General features: G+C 41.7%; 1 protein-coding gene across 1 annotated transcript; it reads left to right on the top strand.

Moving 5' to 3' along the window:
- The first annotated feature begins 1,385 nt into the window (after positions 1 to 1,385).
- Positions 1,386 to 26,124, top strand: ppp1r14bb (protein phosphatase 1, regulatory (inhibitor) subunit 14Bb). The gene is made up of 4 exons (XM_028564735.1): positions 1,386 to 2,038; positions 22,914 to 22,997; positions 23,090 to 23,122; positions 23,249 to 26,124. The coding sequence occupies exons 1-4, from the start codon at positions 1,838 to 1,840 to the stop codon at positions 23,315 to 23,317; spliced, it is 387 nt and encodes a 128-aa protein (XP_028420536.1). The 5' UTR covers positions 1,386 to 1,837; the 3' UTR covers positions 23,318 to 26,124.
- Positions 26,125 to 26,364: the final 240 nt, after the last annotated feature.

Here is a 26,364-nt window from a genome sequence, read left to right as displayed (position 1 = left end):
ACACACACCAATATGAGCATGTTGACAGATGTGAACACCCCCATACACACTCCAAAGGGTTGGGGGGAGAGAGAGAGAGAGAGAGAAAGTATGAATTCACTCCCTCTCTTTACCTCCCCCTTCACTTCACACTCCTATTATTAATACAACTCTTGTTATTAACCAGCCTAGCCAGGGTGTGGGGTTCCCTGCTGTGACAACACAATGGACAGACTGTAAAAAAAATGGGACTGGTTTCCTGTTAATGGAACACCTCCAGTGGATTTGTATCTCTGTACTACAGATGAAACTTAAAAGTAAAAAAAAAAACTGAACCCAAACTAGAAAATCCAGCTGCTGCAGCTGCTTTACACTCACAGTACAGTTTATAATCTTAGAATAGAAAAACTACATTTTGCAAACATGGAATACATTTAACAATTACTTTTTTTTGTAAACTGTGAATTATAAGATGATCTTTTCTTATCTTTATCTCATCAAGATGTGACCGTGTGACATTTTGTCTGTAGGCCTTTACCTTTTTTACACATTCCAGAGGACACATTTGTCGTAAACTAGTCAAATGAGCATTCAAATACCATGTGTTTGGAGCAGTTAGGCCCCTGGCCAAACAGGCAAATTTGTGCAAATACTGTGTAGTCCGGGGCAAAGTATGTCTTTAGTGTATCATGGTTTGGCTCTTGGTGAACTCTATGACAAGTAATAGGTTGTGTAAAAGTCAAAAGGTTTGTCGAAGCTTGGTCACTGTGGAGAAAGACTTAAAGGGGAACACCACCTTAAGAATTCCTATATGTTATTTCCATGGCCTAGGCAAGTGCAATCAATAGCCTATTTTGAACATGAGCTTCTCTCTCTCTCTCTCAGCCAGAAACCAGAGATGTAACTGTGATGTCATCAAGTATAAAGTCTGGAGCTGCTCCATAGACAAGGAATTTCATGGACCCACAGAATGTTTGTTTTTTTTTATACCTAATGAGCTTTATTCTATTCTAGTGTTCTCATTTCTCAAACAGAAAATGTTCCCATATAGTCAGAACATTTCCCTTGGTGCTTTCAGTGTCATCTATAACATCTTTCCCAATTCATTGGAGCAGTCACTTTATACTTGTTCACAAATTTGAGTTTTAGCATGTTAGTTTTTGGAGTTGTGAGAGAGTTGCAGTAGGCAGTAGACCTAGAGCATATTCTTCTCTTGCCAAGTGAGTGAAACCGTGTTAACATGAGAACAGATGGGCTCCGGGGGGCCACATGTTAAAGTTAAGGGAAAGAGGGGGTGTATGAGAAGGAAATTAGAGAAAGGGGGAGTTTTAACTGGTTTTCAAAGTTGGGGGGGAAATCAACATTTGCTCTTTTCTTTTCTTTTTTTTCAGTCGCGCTACGTCGGATGCGCTCGAGTCAGTCAGAGAGCGCGCACGCACCTCTCGTGGGGACAGAGAGAAAGAGAGAGAGAGACGTGTGATTTCTCTTTGTACTACTGAATGAAGAGTTGAGGCCGGCTCTGCTACTGCTCACCTCTCTTTTTTATATATAAGCAGAGTTTACATGCTGTAAATAGCCCAATAAGCCGGTTACACTGTTCGTTTCGCCGTAACCGTCGGCCCGTTGTGTTTTGTAGACGCGGCCAGCTCCTGCCAATGTCCCTTTGAACGATTTTGGACAACAAAAGCATCAGTTTCTTCGGGGATTCCAACTCTCACGTTTATCAGTCGGCTTTTTTTTTTTCCGGTGCGGAAAATCAAGCAGCAGCACGTCCACAGACCGCTTCGCCTCCTTTCCGTCGCCGCTTTCACACTTCCACACCTCCAGGGGAGATTCTTTTCTCCCAAACCGAGCGACCATGGCTGCAGTTACAAGCCCGGAGACGAGCCCTCAACCCCGGGTATATTTCCAGACTCCGACCGGCACCACGGAGGAACCGGAGACACCCGTTCGCAAGCAGGGACGCGTAACCGTCAAATACGACCGTAAGGAGCTGAGGAAGAGACTGAACCTGGAGGAGTGGATTATCGACCAGCTAACGGACCTCTACGACTGTGAGGTAAAGACCCTAACAATAACCGGCCTCGAAACCGATCGAACGTATCGATCAGGCGGCCCTTCTAAGTAATAGAGCTCTACTGTATAGCCTAATAAATCAGTTTATCAGCTCTGGGGCTTGTCAGTCTGTCCAGTCCTAAAGCAAACTGTTGATAAAGGAACATTAAAAGGCCCTTTGTCGCTGATTTTGGCCTAGCCTCGCTTCTTCTTCTATAGCCTATAGTATCTGGGCCATATGCAAGTAGATGAGGTAGTGAAGGCGGAACATTATGAAAGAGTGTGAACATGACAGGAAATAAAGATTTCATGTCAGACATTAACAGTCACATAAAGACCGCGTGGTTTAACTTCAGCCACACACACCCACAGGTAGGCTCAATGTAGCTGATGCAGCTTTATAGCCTTACCGTGAAACGGACAGTCTCTGCTCTCTGTTCTGATTGGCTGAAGTCGTTTTAAAGCACACCTGTGAATTCATTTAATGAAGTATTAATAGCTGACTGTAAATCATACTTTTGTCATTTAATGTATTGTTTAGCTGCTGTTTGGGAGCTGTTTTGAATGGAAAACCAAGCAAGCAGCACATCATTCCAATACAGAAATGAAGAAATCTTTGGTTTATCTAGGCGGGGACCCTTGTTGCACGCCCCTCTCATTCTTTCTTGTCTCTTCTGATTGCAAACTTTTAAGGAAAGTGAAGGTGGCAGTGAGGGAGATACTTTCTTCAGGAAGGGGTGTTGAGGGGCAAATTAGACAAATGAGGTGATACTGATGAGTCTGGGTGGGGGGGTCCAGTTGTCTGTCTTGTCAGAGGGGCGGGGGAATGTATAATGACCCCTGGTTGTATTAATGCCTGAGTATAACCATCAGTGGAAGCCAACTTTAGAGTCACTCTGCACTATCACACATCAAACCCTATTCTTGGTCATTGCGACACATGGAGAGCCATGCAGTTCTAATGTAACCTGGCGGCAGCTGTGATGCAGCTACTGGCGTCAGTAGTTGCTAAGCTCATGTCGTCTCTGCTGAGCTGGCATTGACCCACATTCTATTCCTAGCGTGACGAATACACAACGACTTAACAGGTTTGGAGAATTCCTAGTAGGCTAACGGAGACAAAAAGGCAAGGAATGCAAGAGGCTGGAAGAAAATCATATTTACACTAAGTTAAGTTAGGCTGGCCTATAGAGGATAAAAAGTTTTTGCTGATTCGGAGCAAAACTTTCAGCAACTCTCCAAACATTCTACTTATCTCTTCGGCATCCCCTGCCGCACACAGACATACAAAGGGATGGCCTGGCTGTTGCTATAATAGTAGAGTTGTCTTGTTGCAGACAGGCTGGACATTAACAACAGACGCAACGTGATATCATGACTTCGCGTAAACGTACACGCCACTTTCCTAAAGACAAGTGGCGTGTTATCTGTACGCATTTTGAGCTATGTCTACGCTGTATACAGCGGACGGCAGTCTGCAACGACACAGCGTAAACCTACACGCCACGCTACGTGTTATCGCGAGGCTACGGTTGGGTTTAGGAAACGCGACATGCGGGCTGGGTTTAGAAAAAGAGGAACCAGTTGGGTTTAGGAAAAGAAGAACCAGTTGGGTTTAGGAAAAGAAGAACCAGTTGGGTTTAGGAAAAGAAGAACGGGTTTGGGTTTAGGAAAAGAAGAACGGGGTTGGGTTTAGGAAAAGAAGAACGGGGTTGGGTTTAGGAAAAGAAGAACGGGGTTGGGTTTAGGAAAAGAAAAAACGTGGAAAGGAAACCTCACACGCGTGACACGATCCCCGCTCTCCTGGGTGAAAGTCCTGTAATTCACACACAATCGCAAGGTAAGGTAAGTCAATGGAGGCTAAAGGGCATTGAGAAACCCTCTAAAAAGCGAGTATGCGTCTTGATAACAAGCCAATAATGCCATACGAATTGGCGTGTCATACATACGCCACTTCATGAGATCAGTCTGACAGACACAACACCTCTCTTATCATCTGGTGTGAAAACCAGATTGTATCCAACTGTCAATGAGGTTTTAACGGCACGTATAGAGATATCCTGTGACATATGAATAATAATAAAGTAGTACGGATACCACAGAGTCCTGCATGCCAGCAGAGGCGATCAAAAGGCCTGGAGAGGATTTTAAAATCAATGTGCTGTGATTGTCTGCAGTGCTGTGTTCTAGTATGACCTTTTTTTAATTCACCAGAAGACAATCAAAGTGGTGAGTGATAGCAGACCGTGCACGAGGATTTTCAAGGATGAATATTTTCTCTTTTGTTAGTGTAGATTAGGGGTGTCCCCGACTAAGGATTTACACATTCGAATCAGAATTGACGAATCTTTCTATAGTCGACTGATAGTCAAATCGTGTGTGTGTGTGTGTGTGTGTGTGTGTGTGTGTGTGTGTGTGTGTGTGTGTGTGTGTGTGTGTGTGTGTGTTTGTGTTTGTCCGGGATTTCTCTTTTCCTTTTCTCGGGCAATGGCGGTCTCAAATCTAGCTTTCTTTGAGTTAGTTTTGGCGCAGCTCCGGTACTACTACTACTACTACTACTACTACTACTACTACTAGATGAACTGCTGTCGTCAGTCTGATACTGTGGGTGGATCTAGAAAAAAGACTAACATATTTTAAGTCCCAACATATGATATTGCTATTCGTAAATTAAAAGCGCCATTATATATGAAAAAGTGAAAGGTCTTTATTGGTAATAAACTTACCCGTTTTAAGTAGAAAGCCATGTTTGTTGTTGACGAGTGGTAGGACATGAGCTGTTGGCACAACTTGCATTTTACTTTTTTTGGATCTTTTACCATTTGAAAGTGCATCCACACTTTAGATTTTCTTTTTCCAGACATTGTTAAGTAACGTTAATCTCCTCGTCTGATGCTCCTCGTCTGTCGCCGATCAGGGAAAATGAAACTTAAATCTTTCACAGGGGTGGTTGGATTTACACACACACACACACACGTAAAAAATATTTATTGAACTTTTCTTTCTTTCTTTTCACGTTTTTTTTTTTACAGCATTATCATAATTAAAGGCTGTATATAACTTAATATAACCGTACAAAACCAGTAGTTCTGTGTGAAATTAGACATTGAGCACCCCCATATTGCCAAAATGGTATGATCATCGTTTCATAATAACACCCGCGAAGATCCGACTGTGAGATTGGTGGTCGAATCAGGCTCCGCATATCGACGCATCGAATCTTCGACTATTCGGGGTCACCCCTAGTGTAGATAAATTGATTCATTCACCCATCCATCCATCCATCCATCCATCTCTCATTCACTAATCCACCCAGTCTTCCAGTCAGGCATGTTTTTAATGCACAGATGCTTTGTTGCTTAGTCTGCTTTTTTTTTGAGCAGACAGGGTCACAAAGAGTCCATAAAAGCCTTAGGAATAGGTGTCGCAGTAACAGTGAGGTTATGGGATTATGAGATTATTCTAAATAAAAAAGAGGATATTGATTTATTTCACATTTTTGGACACACATCTCTCGTTCATCTCAAATATTGATGCCTATTTTTATTTATTTTTTTTGCTTTTCATTGTTCTGATTCTGTGTCTGGCTAGGCTTTTAGACAACAAAGAGATTAATTTACAGTCACTGATAGAGACACATTGGGCTCATTTAGATGGGGAAATGTGGAGCACGTGCTACTCAACAGTGTAACTGGAGAGGCAGCTTTAGCCGGTCAGGGAGCAGAGTGGGAGAACCCTGTTCACTGACAAAAGATCTGAAGCATGTGGCCTGGGATTTTACTCCTTTTCTTTCACCTCCCTATATCCCTCCATTGCTTTCACTCATTTGTCTTGCTGTGTCTGTCTTTTTGTCATGCCATAATCCTCGTTGTCACCCTTCATTATTTCCTGTCTCACTTTATTTCTCTCCTGTCTTGGACACATATTTCAGCTATTAATAAGACGGCATGGGGTTTGTTCAACAGGGAATTCATAATGAGCTATTTTCCCCATTCATATAATCCCTTTAAACATGCTACAAGCAGTCAGTCAGTCTTTTCTGCCAGCCTGGCTTGTCAGATATTCATCCAGACACTTAGTCAGTCTATCAGTCAGAGTTGCTATGGGTAATAGTGAGGAGCCGAGCCTTCCATGGCAACAAGGCGGGGATAAATGTTTGTGTTGGTTAACCATGCAGTGGAAAAAAAAGGTCCATTTAGTAAAAGAAGGCTCAGTAAAATCATAATTTCCAAGAAGCACCTGTTTTTATTATTTTCTTTCAATGCAATATTAGAACTAGATCCATTCAGTTACGTATTATATTCCTGCAGTTGATGTTAATGTGGCATTTGCTTTGTTAAAAAAACAAACACTGGGTTTGATATAGTGCCCAATAGAGCAGTAATTCCCATTGTTAGTAAAGGGGTTACTTGAATTCATCTGATAGGGTTGTGGGGTTACATAAGACTACAATAGAGGCTCAGAATCCCACAACTCCAGCCCATCTCCCACTTTATATTCTATTAAACCCAACTGTAACTGTGTTAGGTTGAAAACATAAACACTGAACTGGCAGGAAGTGTTAGGATTTAAAAGTGTTATTGGGCACATAACAAAATCAGGGAGTGTTTCTTTAAGGATAGATTACTTTTTAAACTGTGTACATTTTCTGTGCTGTTTATTGAGCCTACACTCTATTACTGGCTTTGTATATACAGGTGCTAAGTGAGTTTTGAGCTCACTCTAGGGAAAAGAGGTGTGTGTGTGTGTGTGTGTGTGCGTGTGTGTGTGTGTGTGTGTGTGTGTGTGTGTGTGTGTGTGTGTGTGTGTGTGTGGGGGGGGGGTCCATCAAGTCCACAACTGCACTTCTAGTAAAACTGATCAAATTTCACAGCAGCCTTGGTATCATTTCCATGGCAATTGTGCCAGTAAAGACTTATTCTCTCTCAGTTCATTGTGTTTTCTGCATATAATACACTGGGGCTGACCAGAAGCTACATAGTTAACAGTTGGGCGAGTGGGCGGTCCAATCCCCAAACTCCAGGGCCCTACGTGGCCACACACACACGCACACACAGACACAGACACAGACACACACACACACACACACACACACACACACAGAGATGGGGACACAAGAGAACAGAGGCAGAAAAGGAGAGCAGGAATGCAATAAACGGGGGAAGAGAAGGAAAAAAAGCTAGAGGGGATGGCAAGAAGAGAAGGAAAAATCAGCAGGAGGAGGCGGGGCTGTCACATAGGGAGAAAGTGTTTTGTAACATGTGTCCTCTGCTATTGCTTTAATATAGTAGTAGTGCCTAAAGTCCGCTTTTCTTTACTGAGGCAGCACTCGGATCAGGCACTGAAAACAATCCAGTGACTTCTGACAGCTGAGTAAATGAACAAAACTACTTTTTCTCACCCAAAAAAGTCTAAAAGTCTTAATTCTAATGTTAACAGTGCAGTAAAGGAAGTTTGTAAATTGATTATCTATCGTGGTCTCAATCAACAAAATTAAAGAAGCGATGGCTACAGCCAGGTCAATAAAAACACAACATGCATCCAAGTGTTGTGGGTCCATGCAAGTAAGCCATTTCAGCCGACACAAACACACACCGACACACACACAAACACACACAGAGACATGCACATACACAGTGTGCAACATTTGCTTAAACCTTTACACTTAAAGGTCTGAATACCAATCAGTATTACCCTGTTTCACTCAGTGTGCGTAAGAGGGTGACTACAAAGAGTGGTTGTTACACAGCGGGAGTGAAAGACTCCAGTGTGTCTTTGTAAACACCCCCCACAACAGCACACACACACACACACACACACACACACACCCACACACGGGCATGCACACATTGTGTCAATAGCTTACATGTGGTCCTACATGTTGAACAGTTCTTTTCCTGTTTGATTAGGGGTGAGTCAGCATGTACTGTAGCCTGACCCACTGACTGACCATGTGAGCAGTTTTAAGCCACCGAGCGAATAAATCCACCCGGCAAGAGAGGAGGGAGGCTGCCGAGAACGTTGTGAGTGAGGGAGACCAAGCGTGTGTTTTGGTTTGTGTGTGACTAAGATCGGAAGGAAGTATAGAACGCCAAGCGAGAGAAGGCATGGATGAAGAAAGAGAGGGATGTAGAGAGAGAGAGAGAGAAAATGGGGGATGTGAGTCATCCAGGGGAATGTCTATGTATGTTGTCACAGGAAATGTGTGCGAGAGACAAACACACAGAGTACATAGGAAAATGGAGAATATTAACACACCAATCAATACACACCTGTTGATTCACACAAACACACTCACATGTCGGTCTTGGTTAAGTACATTTGCAGTTGCGTTATGCGCAGTTTAGGGTTTCTTTTTTAGCTGTCAATCGCTTTTTAAGGTGCTGTTTTAAACATGTGAGTCAGGTTTGAGGTGAAGGTTTGCCTAATGTTAAGATAAGAGATAAAGGAATGTAATGCACCACATGTGTGGGGGTCAGTTCTGTTGGCCAATTTATCATTTTAGCTGACAAGAAATCCTCCCTTGTGACTTATTTGTCACATTGCATCCTCCTCCTGATTGCTTACATTTCAAGAGTGCATCAGCTCATGCTATCTGCAGATCACTTATCACTCATAATAATATTAATAATAATGTAATAATACATTTGATTTGTTGGCACCTTTCAAGACACCCAAGACACCTTACACAACATTATTAAAAACAATAATAAAAGCACAACAAATGTATCAAGTAGTAAAAAGTAAAATCAAGGTGACTAGTTAAAACATTTTAAGGTCCCATGACATGGTGCTCTTTGGATGCTTTTATATAGGCCTTAGTGGTCCCCTAATACTGTATCTGAAGTCTCTTTTATATAGGCCTTAGTGGTCCCCTAATACTGTATCTGAAGTCTTTTATATAGGCCTTAGTGGTCCCCTAATACTGTATCTGAAGTATCTTTTATATAGACCTTAGTGGTCCCCTAATACTGTATCTGAAGTCTCTTTTATATAGGCCTTAGTGGTCCCCTAATACTGTATCTGAAGTCTCTTTTATATAGACCTTAGTGGTCCCCTAATACTGTATCTGAAGTCTCTTTTATATAGGCCTTAGTGGTCCCCTAATACTGTATCTGAAGTCTCTTTTATATAGACCTCAGTGGTCCCCTAATACTGTATCTGAAGTCTCTTTTATATAGACCTTAGTGGTCCCCTAATACTGTATCTGAAGTCTCTTTTATATAGACCTTAGTGGTCCCCTTATACTGTATCTGAAGTCTCTTTTATATAGGCCTTAGTGGTCCCCTAATACTGTATCTGAAGTCTCTTTCCCGAAATTAAGCCTTGGTGCAGAACTACAGCCACTAAAGCCAGTCCCACAATGAGCTTTCCTTAGGATGTGCCATTTCTGTGTCTGTAGCTATTGAGGAGGAGAGAGGGGGGGCAAGGTGGAGGGTGGGGGTGTGGCCTTGACCAACTGCCACTTTGCTCGTTTTAAAGCCATAATGTCTCTCTCTCATGGGTGGGCCAAATTCTCTGGGCGGGCAAAGCAGAGAAAGGGGAAAATAGATAATACAAGCATAACAAAGTGTGTGTGTGTGTGTGTGCGTGTATACATACATTATTCTTCTATATGATTGTCTCATTTTCTTTTTTGTTTGTCATGATCCTTGGCACATGCTCTGTCTGTATGTGTTTGCCAGCGTAAGCTGCATGTACAGTACTGATTGCCCAACACCTCTGCACCATGTAAAAGCCTTCAGTATTATGTTTCAGCACTAGCTAACCCTGATGAACTTATCTTTCCATCCTCTTGTCACACACGTTGGGCTGTCAGCCAGGTGTAAAAGGTTTAAACAAAACCATTTCACTTTTCAATGATCGCATGTCAAGCGGGGCAAATTTGGAGCATGGTTACGGAACGCAGCTGCTTGCAGCAAGTCTAAAAGCAGGCGGTAACTTGTTTAATGTCATGAGACAGTTTACAGACTTGAAAGACGGTTGTTAATTCACATCGTCCTACGAAACCGTTGATTTTTGCTTCCGTAAATATAATGACTGATGTATTAAAAGCACCCCTGTGCCTCTCTGCTCATTATTGTGAATGAGCTACAAAGTATCACACAGGTACTTTCAGACAAAAACTCTTCCTGGTCCAAACCAAAGTCTATTCACTGTCATTTCTTTTAATTCATTCATTTTAAGACTGCATATGCTTTTGGTAGCTGTTATGTGAAAGCTCTAGCACCCCTGAGGAGGCTTTTTAAAGAGAGCACGGGTATAATAGTGATGTAGTTTGGAACACAGGCCAGTGTTATTACCATATGTGACTCCAGGGTGTTGCTGCTGTAATAGTGCTTTTAAATGAGAGATGAATATGAGGTCTTGGTGATGCGTGTTTATATTGGCCTGCATGCTGAATCTAAATTAAAACTGACAAAGCCATTGTCCCAATATTGAATAGTTGCGACTAGAGTTGGCAGCAGCTGCCTGGCATACATGCATCTTTGGTACAGAGTCGTCCTCGTGAAGTCTCATTGTAAGCAAAGCCAAGTGCCTGCAGGTTGAGTGAGGCAACACAGATCCACTCAGGAGTGTATTTTAGTCCCAGGAGGTGCATTAGAGCAGACGCCAGTGGGGCTGTTGTTGCACTGCAGGGAAGCATATTTCAGTATATATCTGATTGTGTTTGTATAATGTGTTTATTGTACTTCTTGTACGCCAATAACAGACAGTGCAGGAGCTGTGCACAGTGTCTTCCCTGCTAATGTATATTCAGAGGAGTTGATGGATGATAGGGTCAGATGGGTTTACAGGAACAGACTGTGTTCAGAACTGTGGCACTGTGTTAGCAGACACTGATCAAGAGTTTGCCAGGTTAGAGCACCGGTGCCATGTTGGCTTCATATGTCCTCCATGATGTCACCGCTGTAGGAACGTAAGCTTTCACGGTATCGCAACGTGGAAGTCATGCGGCAGGATGTTTGTTAAAATGGCAATGGGAAGAACTGGATGTGTTGACAGACGGCTGGTAGGCAGATACTGTAGAGATAAAAGATGAATGAGGTGGAGGAATAATGTCATTTATGATAGTATATGAAATTCAAATTATGTAGTTTCATATTGTTCATCTAATTCAGTAGTGAATCATAGATACATTTACTTACTTTACATACGTTTATTCCTTCAATTTGCATTTGGTCATTGAGCAGGAAGGAAAAAATGACCATATTTGGGCAAAGACTCTGACTTACATATTACTGATTCATCAGGAAGGGGTCACTCTCTTTCTTTCTTTCTCTCTCTTACACACACTCTCATCATTCAACTATTTTCCATATTATAAAATCTGATATCTGAAATGTGATATTGGGTGGATTATCACTTTAATCTATTACAGTTGGATTCTGTAATTGCCATAAAACCCACCAAGACCTAGTACTGAACACACCTGAGGAGAGTACATGAATTGCCAGGCTGCTAAAAGAAGAAATCAGTTTGTGAAGCAAATGAATGATCCTGTTGGGACATACAGTTTCTTATTAGGGTTGTTGTTTCAGACCATGTCTTGTCTTGTCGGGTTTGTTTTTGTTTCTATGATCTGCTGGAAACTTGTCACTGTTTGACTGAATATGGAATTGAACCATAACATCCACTTATTAGATTTCCCAATGTGTTGCCAGTGTTTGAGTCAGCGTCAGAGGTTGTGTTGATGATTGATCTGTATTAAAGTCTAATCCCCTTTGAAATACGTGGGGATTACATCTCAATAATGGCAGAATGAATTAAAAGGTTCCACAAATAAACAGGGTCATTTCTGTGGAAAAGTGTGTGCAAATTACCGTAATGGGAAAAAAATATTTCAATGGAACCTGAACAACCTTGTAGGATTGCCAAACTTCACTCCTGCCTCAAACTGCCAGAATAAAGGAATAAGTCATTCAATGAATGACACGGCAAAATCAACAAATGAATGAAGGGCCCTTTGTTTGTGTGTGTGTGTGTGTAGTACCCGCCAAGAGTGACATCATGATAATCTGGTCTAATCCTTGTTTGTATTGTATTCTTAATTTAATCTGCACGTAATCTTGTTTTCAGTCCAATTGTAGTGGTAATGACTCTTCTGGCTTGTGTGTGTGTATGTGTGTGTGTGTGTGTGTGTGTGTGTGTGTGTGTGTGTGTGTGTGTGTGTGTGTGTGTGTGTGTGTGTGTGTGTGTGTGTGTGTGTGTGTGTGTGTGTGTGTGTGTGTGTGTGTGTGTGTGTGTGTGTGTGTGTGTGTGTGTGTGTGTGTTAGAGCACCTCAGGCTACTTTTTCTCTAATGGTCCCAAGATACACACACACACCGATATCGGACTGTGTGAATTTGCGGAGCGCCATGATCTCCTCCTCAGATCTGTCCTCCGTTTTCTGCTGCAGAAATGACAGACTCAAGAGGAGATGGAGAGTGGAGGTGGAGGGTGAAAGTGGGCACTTGAGATGCTGCTGGGATCACCGTGTGTGTATGATAGAGAGAGGTACAGATAGAAGCTGTAAAGAGCTGCATGGAAATTGAAATGTTAAAAGTTTTAATGTTACACCATTACAAGGATTGACTCATGATATGCTCCTCAGACTCTGATGTTTTTACAGTCTTTAGTGCTAACAACTTGTCCCTGTGCTGTACTGTGATGTCTTTACACTTTGGTTTTCTTTTGACAAAGTTTATGTAGATCATGCTTTTTGTTTTTGCCTGACCAGCTATGGTAGCTATTTCAGCCTATCCTAACCTTTTTATCAATGCTGAATGTGCCTCTTGCTGTGGCTGGAAAAGTGAAATGCATCACATCCAGGGATTTTTCTTTTTGCTTTAAATTTGACTTCACACTTGGGTGTAAACTGAGCATCAGCAGTGACAACCTTTGGCCCTCATGTAGTAGTTAGTAAGCGTGATACAGCAGCAGAGCTTCGGGCCCTGGCGCCACTGCGCGGTTGCCAGTACAAGTCCTCCCGAGGCTGGTTGGGACCCTGAGGGACCAGCCGGCCTGTTTTCCCTGGAGAAGCTGCAGCACAGACATGTCCAGTCTACACACAGAAACCACTGAACCGTTCAGTCAGGCCAAACAAGCCAATGTGTGAATCATTCAACCGTACCGCGAGCAGCTATGACTTTGGGCAGCTTTTGGGGGAGTCAAGGTTGGGTGACACTCTATATTTTAACTCTCCAAATAGATTTGTAGCAATGTGTGTGCGTGTGTGCATGTGTGCACGCTCTGGGTGCATGCAAGGCCAAACCATATCTTTTAGCAACTTCAGATTTAGCTAGCCACTCTCTTCTTTACTAATATCACTTTACTCTATATTATATGTCTTTCATTCTCTCTCTCTCTCTCTCTCTCTCTCTCTCTATATATATATATATATATATATATATAGAGATATATATAGAGATATATATATATATAGAGATATATATAGATATCTATATATATATATATAGAGATATCTATATAGATATCTATATATATATCTATATATATATATATATATATATATAGATAGATATATAGAGATATATATATATATAGATAGATGTGTGTGTGTGTCTATATGTGCTATTGTTGCCTAATTACAGTGTAAGAACTGCCAAAACTACTGTTCTTGCCTTCTAATTATAGTGATGAATGTTTCCTGGCATCATATGAAGATACATTCTGTGTACTTGGAGCCTGTTTTGTTTGGCTTTCTCCTGCAATAAGTACTCTGAAGCAACACACACTCTGAAGCACAATGGCAAGCCCACATCACTACCACCAGACTCTGGAGGCTCTGGTTCTTTTTACTTTACATGACAGATTATCAGTAGTGAGATAGCAGGAAGGCTGACAGGGCTGCAGAGTCTAAACATATGGAGGCTCTGGTAGGATGTGCTCAATGAGGGGTACATGCTGTTTTAGGAGGGGTTTTTAATAGAACAAAAACAATCCTTACTCACTGCAAGGTGTTTGAAAGGGGACAGAAAATCTGACTGATAAAAGTTCTATTTGCTTTCGTGGCTGTAAAGCAGTTAGTTCAGTTCTACTGTTTTTCTTATAATTTAAAACTGGACATTATATTCTTCCTGGGAGGAAAGACATTCAGCTGATTAGATGTGCAATAGAGATTATGATTACACACACACACATGAACAAAAGGTGCGCACACACACACACACACAGTTACATGCACACTCCAGACTGATTATAAGTATATAAGTACATTGCATTGTATTGATTATGGATTGTTGTGGTTTATCATTGTGTGCATACAGCAGCCAATCACCACTTAGATTAATTGCGTGCGCAGACACACTCACTGTCAACTCTGCCCCCCCCCGAAAGTATTTCTGTAAACAAACATACACAAATATTCTCTCTCTCACACACACACACACACAGACACACAGACACACACACACACACACACACACACACACACACACAGAGCCAGCCACTTCCCACAGATATCGTTCTACCTCCCCTCCCCCGCTATCTCCCAAGGTCACGTGCCCAGACAGGAAGTAGCTGGGTGCTCTGGTGTTTTAACCCCTTCATTGCATAAGAAAAGAATGAAAAGGAGACCTTTTTAATCTTATGTTCGGGGGGGATGGGGGTGTCACATATTTTGTGAGCCAAACTGGTTCTGGGAGGAAGGAAAATAAGTGTTTGGAGAGGGAAGCCAACAATGTCTGTTATTGAAAGAGCTGCAGATTCCTGATAAGCAATCGTGTGAGGGAGAGGGAGATAGAGAGAAGATGGAAAGCAGCAGCCGATGACTGACACAATGCATCCCTAATCTCTACACCCTTGTTGACCCCTCTCTCTTATATTCTCTCTCTCGTTCGCTCACAAGTGCCCACAGCACGGTGGCCTACACGCTATGAATTGCCCTGTTAGAGACGCACTGAGAATGATTTATAGGACAGCAGCACAGAGGGGTAATGCCAGGCAGACAGGAAGGGCATCAAAGGAGACATAAAGATAAAGAGACAGAGGGGGAGAGCATGACAGGAAGCGGGTTCAAGCCCAGTATTTTTCCACTATTTTTACATGCTGGACTCTAGTTTTTTTTTCCCTTTCTCTAGCATATATAAATAGGTCACTAAGTCATATTATCAAATACGATGTTTCCATATTGGCATGTTCATCATGACCAATGCTCAGATATTATCCGCAGGTATTTGCACATTATCGGACAGCATAACTTTAACTCCTTAATACATTTCTATGATCTTGTTCTGGGAAGTAAGTTGAACAATTACAAAATAAATCACAAAATGCTTTTGTCTTTACGGTCTGTTTTAGTCCCATGTTCGGTGTGACTCAACTCTAGTTTTCTTGCATAATATTTCTGGCCCAATCGTTGTTTATTTAAGAAACAGGCCTGCACATGCATACGACGTGTGGATTCAAAGGTGTGCTTATCGGCTCATCTGCAAGTCTCTGTATAATTAGTCAAATAGATTTACGTGATTTTTTTTGCAGAAGCATATTTCATCTTTAAGCTGCCACTATTCTGAACTTGAGCAATGCAGGACTTGTTTTTTCTGTGGGGTAGACAAGACCACACTAGTGTCGAATTGACTGTCAGATTTCATCTCCTTTTTTTTTTTTTTTTTTTACTTGGATGTTACAGAATATGTAATCAAAATTCTAGGTTCTTTCATCCGAGTGTTTTCATTGGCCTTTAACCACGCTTCTGTTTTTCCACCTCTGCGCTCGCCTCTTCTCTTCTCTCTCTCCCTCGTTTCTCTCTCCCTCCCTCGCCGTTGTCCGTCCTTTAGCACACCTCAGTGGGTGACTTGATGTTCTCTCTGTCTGTGACGCACCAATAATCCTTTTTCACAATCACAACCGAGCTTTAACGTATTGACGAAGCGCTGAATGATTCATAGCTCAGGCCTTTTGATTTGGACCGTTAGACAAAGATGATTAAAGAACAATCCGGTTTTCTCCATAACAAAATGTTTCAACCTGCTTTTTTGAGTGCAAATAGGCAGAAAATCCAAGCAGATGCTTTGGTTTCATACTCTTAGCTCTTGAGTGATTGATCCAAACCAAATGAAACAGATTGATACTAGCACCCTTCTTGCTGTGGTGTCAGGGATGTGGAGCTGTAAAATTGTTGTGTGGATACTTCTCTCAACTCGTGAGAACCGAAACACACACTTAAGAGCCAAACAATCACAGCTATGCCTGTGCTCACACTGCCTGCAGAGTGGCTGTGTCTGTAACTTGTCAGCGTTCACACATATTTCGTACCTGTGTCACTGAGCCAAGTCAACCGGCATGGGGTAATAGTTTTAATGGAGCAGCACACTTCAACATGCACTCACTCACCCACTCTATAATGCAAACCGATTAAACACTCCGCAAAAACACACTTTCCTGCTTGGGCTGACCTCAATACAGTAAGACATTAAAAATAGAATTGGAAGCAAAGACCCATAGTGTTAGTGTAGCAGTGTAAAAATGGTTCCAATTGTCAACCTCCCCCTCCGCATCTGTATTTCTCTCTACAACTATTCAATAAAAAGAAATAACAAGCAAGTAACATAAAAGAAGCAAATGGCGTAGAAAGGAGTCTTTTTTTTATCCCAGTCAAAACAAGCACACACACGGAAATTGGAGTGAGTGGCGACATTGTACAGCGCCACGCGGCCTACTTTTCCTACTCCTTCCTCATCCTCCTCCAGCCATCACTTCCCTCTGTCTCTAACTTCCTCCTCCCCCCCCCATCCCTGCATTGTAACTGGCCAAAACATTGTCTTTATTGCAAAACGGGCGACTGGCCATCCGGAAGTCTGACTATTTTTATCCTTGTTTGTTACTGCGGCGGTAGGAAAGCAAAAGTGGCTATTTGTCACTCATCGTCCAGCGTTTGGTAAAGCTCTCTGTAATGCTCTACATTTTAATTACTTTTTTTACATCTCCCTTTCTCTCTGGCCCTCTTTCGTACACTCACAAACGCAGTTTATCACAGGAATCGGCTATGTAGTGCGTTAGCACTGGAAGAAATGCTGTGTAATCCTTGTAGGTGGCCTCTGTGACCTACTTACAAACAAAGCTTCCTACACAAAAAGGCATTAACTTATATCCACCTTATTACACTGAATATGGACCTGTATTGTCATTTCATTAGCCATGTGTCTATACGTACGTGCCTAAACTTATTTTACTACTTACTATGCAGTACTATTTATCTCTCTCTGTGCGTAGCATGTAACTGCATTATGTTTGTCTCACAAGTAAACATTCACAGTGTTGGAAGCTTTTAACAAGTGCGTGTGTGCGTGTGTGTGTGGGGCTTATGTTTCTCCTGTGAGGGAGCTGAATCTGGCATCTGATCTGTCCAAGCCTGCAGCTGCTATACACGGCCTTCTGCGAGAGGAATAATAGTACTATGTGACCTACACATGCACACAAATACGCTCTCATACTGTCACATCTCATTCTGCTCTGTTCCGTAGGCGGCCTCCAGTAAGACAGACAGCGCTGTCTCTCAGCTGCATTGTGGTGGTGTGTGAATCATATTCACAAGCTCGTTGGGCAGAGTATAATTAAATTTAAAGACCACAATAAAATATGCCTCTTTTTTTTTTTAGTAGCAGTTTGTTTCTCAGATGATGCTGGTGGTCCAGAATGACAGAGGCAGTTTTTAATGACATGTAGCATAAACAGAACCACGAGTGAAGTGCTTAATATGTGGGAATTATTTCATAGGCCTTTTAAAATACTGTTGGCCTTTTGTTCAGTAGTCTAGAGTAACTATGGGAAATAGAAGTCGTCTTTCCTTTTACTTTTTTTTTTAGACTCTTGAGTTGCTGTGACTAGTGAATTCCCCCAGTGTGGGATCAATACAGTTTATTTTGTCTTATCATAAATTACACAGTGACTCCTTTTAATGTATCAAACATCCAAACTGCTGATGTTTTGTGGATTTGCTGAAACTGTTCCTGGTTCAGGGTACATCAGGTTTTGAATAGATCCACACTGCTTTGTTCACAATCCTGCAGTGTTTGCCAATATCTTGTAGGCACCTTTTAGTCCAGATCACATCTGCAGCCAACAGTAAAATCCCCTCCAGACTCTAGACTAGTTCAGTAAGTCAGTCTGGAGGATTGTTTTGGAAATCCTCCCTCGTGATTCCCTGCTTTCTTTGTGTCTCTTCTCTGAAGCCTTTCTTCCGGGCTTTTTTAACATCCCTCCCTCCCTCCCTCCCTCCCTCCTCACTCCCTCTCGCTTTGCTCCACTCAGCTGCTCCCTCTTCTCTTCTCGATATGCTCCTTAACCTCTTACCTTCCTTCCTCTTGGCGTTCCCTCCCCTCCCCACCTCCCCCCATCCCCCCAGCAGATTGAACAGTCTGTCTCTTAAATCATCTTCAAGTAAGCTGTATTAAATGGAAGCCAACGTGTAGCTCTTACGCTTTTCAGGAACGGCAATTAGTGCATTACATTTACCTTATAAGTAGACCCAAAGTCGAAATAAAATGCTGTTAATGTAAGAAATTAATTGGCAGGAAAGCATTTCAAACTGTAGATTACAGTAAAGAATTGAGTTTCTATTTGTTGTTCCTTTGTCTTCTCGCCTTTCTCACGTTTTCTGTCTTTGCTTTCTTTACTGCATCATGTAGTAGCAGCACATGGAGCCCACATGTTGTGCAGAACAGTCTTTGTGTCAGACTTCACAGCCTGTAGTGTGTGTGTGTGTGTGTGTGTGTGTGTGTGTGTGTGTGTGTGTGTGTGTGTGTGTGTGTGTGTGTGTGTGTGTGTGTGTGTGTGTGTGTGTGTGTGTGTGTGTGTGTGTGTGTGTTTAACAGACAGCGTCAGTATGTCTGCAGTCTAAGCATGTGTGCACCTTTGTGTCTCTTTCAAAGCTTTAATTTTGAAATTCTATAATACCAGAGTGTGTGTTAATAGTGTACTCAGTGTACTTGTGTCAGTATTTTTGCTGTGTGTGTGTGTGTGTGTGTGTGTGTGTGTGTGTGTGTGTGTGTGTGTGTGTGTGTGTGTGTGTGTGTGTGTGTGTGTGTGTGTGTGTGTGTGACTCTGCTGACAGTAAGTCTGTCTGTCACCTCCAGTCTCTATCTCACGCACACAGGCTGTCCTGCTCAGAATTAAATCCACACACACACACACACACTTGATCTAGCTCAGACTTATTGCTTATTTTATAATTCTTTAATCCATGTGTATGTGAGGTGTGTGTGATGTTTAAGCCTTGTCACTTGAAAAAAAAAGTATCATTCGGTTAATGTGACACACAAATGTGCCCACCCAGCATGCTGTGTGTGTGTGTGTGTGTGTGTGTGTGTGTGTGTGTGTGTGTGTGTGTGTGTGTGTGTGTGTGTGTGTGTGTGTGTGTGTGTGTGTGTGTGTGTGTGTGTGTGTGTGAGATGGAGTAGGGGGCAGTTGGGCAGGTGCAGAGACAGCTGGTGTGGGCAACTCCAACCGAGGGGGAGGACGAGAGCGAGCGAGAGATTCCTAGCGAATGACATGAATATAGGGTAGCAATTGAGCTACAAAAGAAGGGGAAACGAGTGTTTAGTTTGTGTTTGTGTGTGTGTGTGTGTGTGTGTGTGTGTGTGTGTGTGTTGTTGTTGTTGCCAGTGGTGAACCACTTTGATAGCGCACACACTGAGCTAGTGTGCTTGAGTGAGACAGATGGAGAAACGGAGAAAGAAACCACTTTTTATAGAGCGACAGATTAATTAGAAAGAAGGGAATTGATTGGCTTAAGGGAGAAGGCGTGGCGAGAAAGGGAAAGAACGAGACAAAGACAAACTTACATCTTACTCACGTTTACTTATTTAAAAAGCCAAATATATCTGAGCTAGTGGCAAGGTTGCCCTTAACCTTCATATTACATGTCAGCTCATCAGTATCAGGCGATAGTTTCAGGCGATAGTTGCTTTGCTGAAATTAAAAGTGTAAATTTTTATTAATTGCAGCTATTTCTGTTTAGGTGCGAATGGATGAAGTTATTCTCTAACTTTCTGTGCAGTTCTAAACATCTACGATGATTCATTGGAGTACATTTGACCCTTTTGAGATTTACAGCAGCGTGTTTTCACTTTAGGCAACAGCGTGACAGTCAGACGTTTACAGGCAAGCTTTCAATAATGCACTTAGTCTGGTTATTAAGCAATAGTTTGACATGTTGGGGAAATACGCTTATTTGATTTCTTGCCAAGAGTTAGATGAGAAGATAGATGCCACTCTCGTATCTGTATGCTGAATATGAAGCCTCATCCAGTAGCCGGTTAGCTTAGGTTAGCATAAAGACTGAAAATAAGTGAAAACAACTGGCCTGGTTCTGTCCCAGGATAACCGAATCCCCTAACCATACCTTAGGTAACACGTTATATCTCCTTTGTACAAAAAGTTAAAGAAGAGGAAAGAAGAAAGTGTAAAAATGACAAGATTGAGGTCGGCAGATTATTTGATAATGACCACAATTGTTAGTTGCAGCCCTAGTGTACTTCAGTACAGTGTAGCAGCCCTTTTGAAACACTGTCACCTCCCCGCTACTTTGTTTCCATTATGTTAAGTAGGATTTTAAACCGTCAAGTGAAGCTGTGATTTGCATTGCAAACCCTAAATGCTTGCTCTTTATACAGAACAAGCATGTTCACAAACTGTGCGCATAGGCAAACACATTTTGCATTTAAATAGACATTTTGTTCTTTGCACCCTTGAAAAAATATTATTTGAAAATATATATAGGACTGTTTTTCGAGTTTCTTTGTCTCTCCTCTTTTTTCTTCGTCATGTACAACAAGCGTGGTAATGGAAGGACATCGCCCTCTAGTGTTCAGAAATGGCCATTTATCAGTCACTGTAACACAGAGACAGAAATGCCAGTGCTGGACTATTTGCAGACAACCACATAACATAAACACAGGGACTAGGAATAGAAATGATGAGGACAATTTTTATCCATGTGTCCATGAATGAATGACAGAGAGAGAGAGAGAGAGAGAGAGAGAGAGAGAGAGAGAGAGAGAGAGAGAGAGAGAGAGAGAGAGAGAGAGAGAGAGAGAGAGAGAGAGAGAGAGAGGAGCTGTTGACTAGGGATTGAGCCCAGTCCAATTATTGGCGTTTTTTTGGCAGTTTGCAGATTATCTGTATGTGCGTTTTATTTGGCTAATAACCGATAAAGTTAATTCATTAAAAAGTGTGCTACACTGGCTCCACTACAGCTCTGTGTCTGTCCCTCTGCTTCGGTTTCACTCATCATGAGTCTGACTTAATGTCCCACAACGCTCTCCGACTATCTTTTACTGGGTATTATGTTTTAAATTTTCACTATAATAGGCCTTCCCGATGTAAAGCTATACAACCTAGCATTTGAAATGTCCAGACTGAGTGAACACTGGAGGAGAAAAGACAATGAACTAAGCTGGATCAGTATTGAAAAAGAAATGGCTGGTCACTTCACACCTTTGGACATTCTCTCACATGGACCAAAGACTAACGGACATGGATATTCCTCAAACCCATTTCTGGTTCATTTGAAATCAGTCTGGAGAGAAGCATACAAGTTATGTGGAATATCACACTCAAGACAATCATATGCATGTCTATGGCATAATACGGATATACGAAGTGGGAAAAGGTCTGTTTATTGGGATCAATGGCATGTACAAGGAATTCATAAGATAAACGACTTGTATTCAGAAGGAAGACTTGTGACCTTATCTGATCTGGTACAAAAGTATAACTTGGGGTATAAGGGTAATTTCTGGAAATATCTGCAAATCAGAATGTATCACCAAAGGCAAATTTACTCAGGGTAGAAACCCAGTAATAGAATTTATGGAACTACCAAATATAACACACAGGGCATCCCAGTTTTACAATATCTTTAATGGGTTACAAAAAGGTGCGTGTGAAAATCTGAAGATCATCTGGCAGAAAGACTAAGAGTGTGAAATAAGTGATGAAAATTGGCTACAAATCCTGTCCGACTCAGGGAGGTATATAAAGGAAGCCAGAGGAAAGTTTACTCAATACAAAGTGTTACACAGGTTCTACTTTACTCCTGCTAAACTTTATAGGATGGGAATAATGCCCAATGACCTCTGTTGGTCCGACAGAGACAGGAACATTTACATACATACATTTTACATACATGCACTCTGGGAATGTAAATTGGTAAACCCCTTTTGGGAAAAAGTTGTAGAACGGATAGGGAAAGGCCTAGGTCTTATTATACATAAAACACAGAGGTTGTGCCTGTTAGGGGACCAAGCTGAATTATTAAAAGTTTCAAAATATGATTTGGCAGTAATAAAAGTTGGGGTTGTAACGGCCATTCGAGTGATCCTACGAGTGTGTAAAAGTACCTCCGCTCCAGAGTTTAAACAATGGCTGGAACTTATGTCAGAAATGGCATCATATGAACACATGCGGTCCAGAATTAATAATGAAAATGAAGGCTTTAAGAGGTCATGGGATCACTATTTTGCCTATGGTATTGCTGGTATATAGTAATGATAAGAGATGTACCACTGTGGTTTCTGGACTCATTCTCTTGAATTTATTTTTGTTACTTTTTACTATTATTGCTTATTTTGATGATCCAAGTGTATGTATGGGACTTCATACATATTATTATACCACAATAATGCTGTCAGTTCTGTTCTGATTGACCAACTCTCAATAAAAGAAAAAACTTGAATTATATTAAAAAGAAATTCACTGTAAATGCATATTGGTTCCAAATATCGGTTTCACTAACTACTAATAATTGGCATCGGCCTTGAAGAACAAGTATCGGTCGATCCCTACTGTTGACCAACCAACCAAGATCCCTTCTTTCTAAGTACACTTGTAGGTGGTCTCTAACTGTGCTCATCTCTCGTTCCACGTGTTCTAGGAGGAGGCCATTCCAGAGCTTGAGATCGATGTGGATGAGCTGCTGGATATGCCCAGTGACGTTGAGCGGGGAGCCAGGGTCAAGGTAGCATACAATTCTACGCTTGTGTCAAAGCACGCAAGGACACACACACACAAAAGCCGAGATTTATATTCATATTCTTGTTTGTTTTACAGGACTTACTGGTTGACTGTTTTAAACCTACTGAGGTAAGATCTTTCCCTCTCTCCCATCCTCCTGCCCCCTGACACTTTACCCCCGCATCTATGCACTGTGCTGGATTCTTTTGGTTCTGAATCCCCCTCATGTGTTTTGTCCCTCCTGTCTCCCCGTAGGACTTTATCTCAGAGTTGCTTGACAAGATCCGAGGGATGCAGAAGCTCTCCACGCCTCAGAAGAAATGATGGCGTCCCTCCTCCTCCTCCACACCCACACCCTCCCCCTCACCTCTCGTCTTCCTCACGTGCTTTCCATCTTTTTTTTTGTATTTTGATGTCAGTTTTCTTCCATTGAGGTTCTTTCACTGAACCTTGTTTGCATTACACCCTCCGCTCTAAACCCCTTTCTTTTAATCTATTCTTTGCCTCGGATCCAGCCCCATAAATCACGTTTAATTTTCATTATTTTGTGACCTTCCCTTGTTGTTTGTTGGACTCCCTTACTAAAAAAACCATCAGCGAGGAAGAAAAAGTAAAGAACGCGTAATGATAAGCAGGCGAAAAGAACAAGGTGCGATTCGTTGGTCTTAATCCAGGCACTCTCCTTCCGCCTCTTTCTCACTCCTGCTCTTCCTTCACCCTTTGTATGGATTTACTCTTCCTCATCCAGCTCTTTTTTTTTTCCTCCCACCCTCCCTCATACCACCCTCCATCTGTCTGAGGAGGAAGAGAGAAGAGGAGCAGAGACGAGACGAGTCCCGTAATTACTGAGAGTGGAGCGGCTGAGAGTGGGAAGAGGAACAAGAGAGAGTCTGCAACAGCAAAGAAAAGAGTGGAAGGGAGAACGACGAAGGGGGAAACAGCCAATCAGCTTGAAGCAGGGCCTAATCATTGCTTCTGTCTCTACCAATGAGATTCCTTATCTTGTTATTTGTAAGGGGTTTAAACTTTTTTTTTTTTTTTGGGGGCAGTACAGTCTTTTCGGATAATTACGCCCCTTAATCAGAGGCATTTGCTACAGTGGTGCTTTTTTTTCTCCACTTTGTCATTTTCGGAAGAAAATCTGAACCTCTGACCACGAAGAATATGTGTGGTATATCTTTAGTCCAACAAAGAGGGAAATTGGATCCCTGGAAATAGTGCTTGAACCTTTAAAAAAAAAAAAAAAAAAAAAAGTCACTGGTTGGCTGCGGTGGTCATACGGTCCAACCAATTTTAGACTAAAAATCTTCCTTTGAGGCTTGTGTAGAAGTAGCTCTTAGGTTGGGTGTTCTTGAATAGAGTTCAAATTCTTGGGGGTGAAAAAGTACGTTTTTCTTTCCTCAAATGTGTAGTGCAGTTGTAAGAGAGGCTCTTTTAGAAGTCGCTGCTGTCCAGCCTGCACATACATACTGTATGTACGTCTGTGTGTTGCTAAATGCTACATGTTGCTACATAATGTACAGCAACATTCATAATAGGAGTGTTATTTTCTGGCCTGTATATTCTGCTGTTCTGTATGACAAATTTAGATTTTTTTTTAGTAGAGGACTGGTTCCTGTTTTGTTTTTCTGGATGCATTTTGTCACACACACTGACAGTCCGACAGGGGGACCCAGAACAAAGCTGCCTTTTTTTCTCTGTCTCTTTCTCACTCTTCTCCTCGTGTCTTAGGAATTATTCAGTCCACCACATTGTTTTGTGCTTGGCAGACGTCAGTTCAGAGCAGTCACACATACATGCAACTCTAAAAATGTCTTTGGAGCTTCAAGTTGGTATTGGGACTTTGTACTGTTCTCTGCCTGTCAGTAGACCCACAAATGATGAGACATCTGAATGGGAGGGATGGAAGCCACTGTTTTACATCGAAGCTGTCTAAATGCATTCACCTTTCATTTTCGTCTTTCTCTCACACACACACACTCACACTCACACTCTAAATGCTGAGAAAGAAAGGGAGAGAGACAAGTCCATAGCTGTGATGAGATGTGTTTCTCCGCTGCAGCTGCCAATTATCTCTAAGAATAAGCCATCTGTTTCTCATCCTGAGCCAATCAGATCAGAGACGGAAGCCCATCGGCCAATTGGAGAAGCAGAAGGATTTGCTGCGATTCTTGTGACCAATTGCTAACACCTGCGGTGACAGCAGACCTCCACTGTCTGTCTCTGTGTCAGCGCCAACACACATGCATTCATACACACACTGGCCCATTTCCCTCTTGCTGCTCTGTTATTACTCCATGGCATCCCCTCTCTCCTCCCACCCATTTCCATCCTTTTGCCCACCCTCCCTCTATCCTTACTTCGCTTTCCTTTCCTTTAAAAAAAAAAACAGATGTTGCCTTAGGTATTATTTATGTTACACAAAAAAAAAAAAAAAGGGAGACATTCATTTTTAAAAAGGTAACGCAAACTGCTAAACACGTGTGTTACTGAGCAGAACTGCGGCATGTGGACCTTCTGTCGCTATTTTTTTGTTTTGAAAAAACAAAATGAGATTCTGTTTTGTTTTTTAGAAGTGAGTGTTTAATACTTAGGCCTTTATACAGTGATTTTGTTTAGATGAAACAATGTTCTTTACATTTTTCCATTTGAATACTGGTCTGTTTTTATTGTGATCATGACACTTCTTGATGCCAGGTCTTGGATTAACATGTAGTTAAACAAAAATCCCTTCAGATACACTTTGGTGCGATTGCTTTTGCCTTCCTGGTGGGGTTTCCAAATCAAGCACGGTCTGCATTTTTGTAGACATTGGATTGTACCAGGCAAGCTCAATCAGAAGGTGAATTTGAGTGGATTTTCATTTCTAAATCCAGGTTTGGATTATATCTTCTGAGACTGTTATTGAGAAGTCTGTTTTTTTACTGTTTGGGGAAAAAAATGCAAAAGAAATATATACTGATTATCATCGTGATGCTAAATACAAGAGCTAAACCATGCAGATTGAGGTGTTTTTTGGACAATGATTAGATCAAACCAACAAACAAATGTAGCAATAGCAACAACAGGTCTTGTTTTTGCCCAATTTTGTTACACTTTTATGCAACTTTAATAAAAACATGTAAAATGGACATATTGTCTGTCTTCACTGGGTCAGTTCTCTGCTTCATATGCTTTATAGGGGATAATACAACCATGTATTAGCTATTGAGATCAACAAAGCATCATTAATGAAATTTGATAATCGGTGTGTGATGAATTCACTTACACCTTTTTCATGGAAGACATGTTGACAGGCACAGATGTAATTCATACCATTAACATTGGCTTTGTTACATTAGGTGTCCCTGTAAGTCAGTGACCAGCATACA

This window comes from Perca flavescens, chromosome 19 (assembly GCF_004354835.1).
Source record: "Perca flavescens isolate YP-PL-M2 chromosome 19, PFLA_1.0, whole genome shotgun sequence".
Taxonomy (NCBI): domain Eukaryota; kingdom Metazoa; phylum Chordata; class Actinopteri; order Perciformes; family Percidae; genus Perca; species Perca flavescens.
Note: the sequence above shows the minus strand (reverse complement) of the source record. Positions and strands in the feature narration are given on the sequence as shown.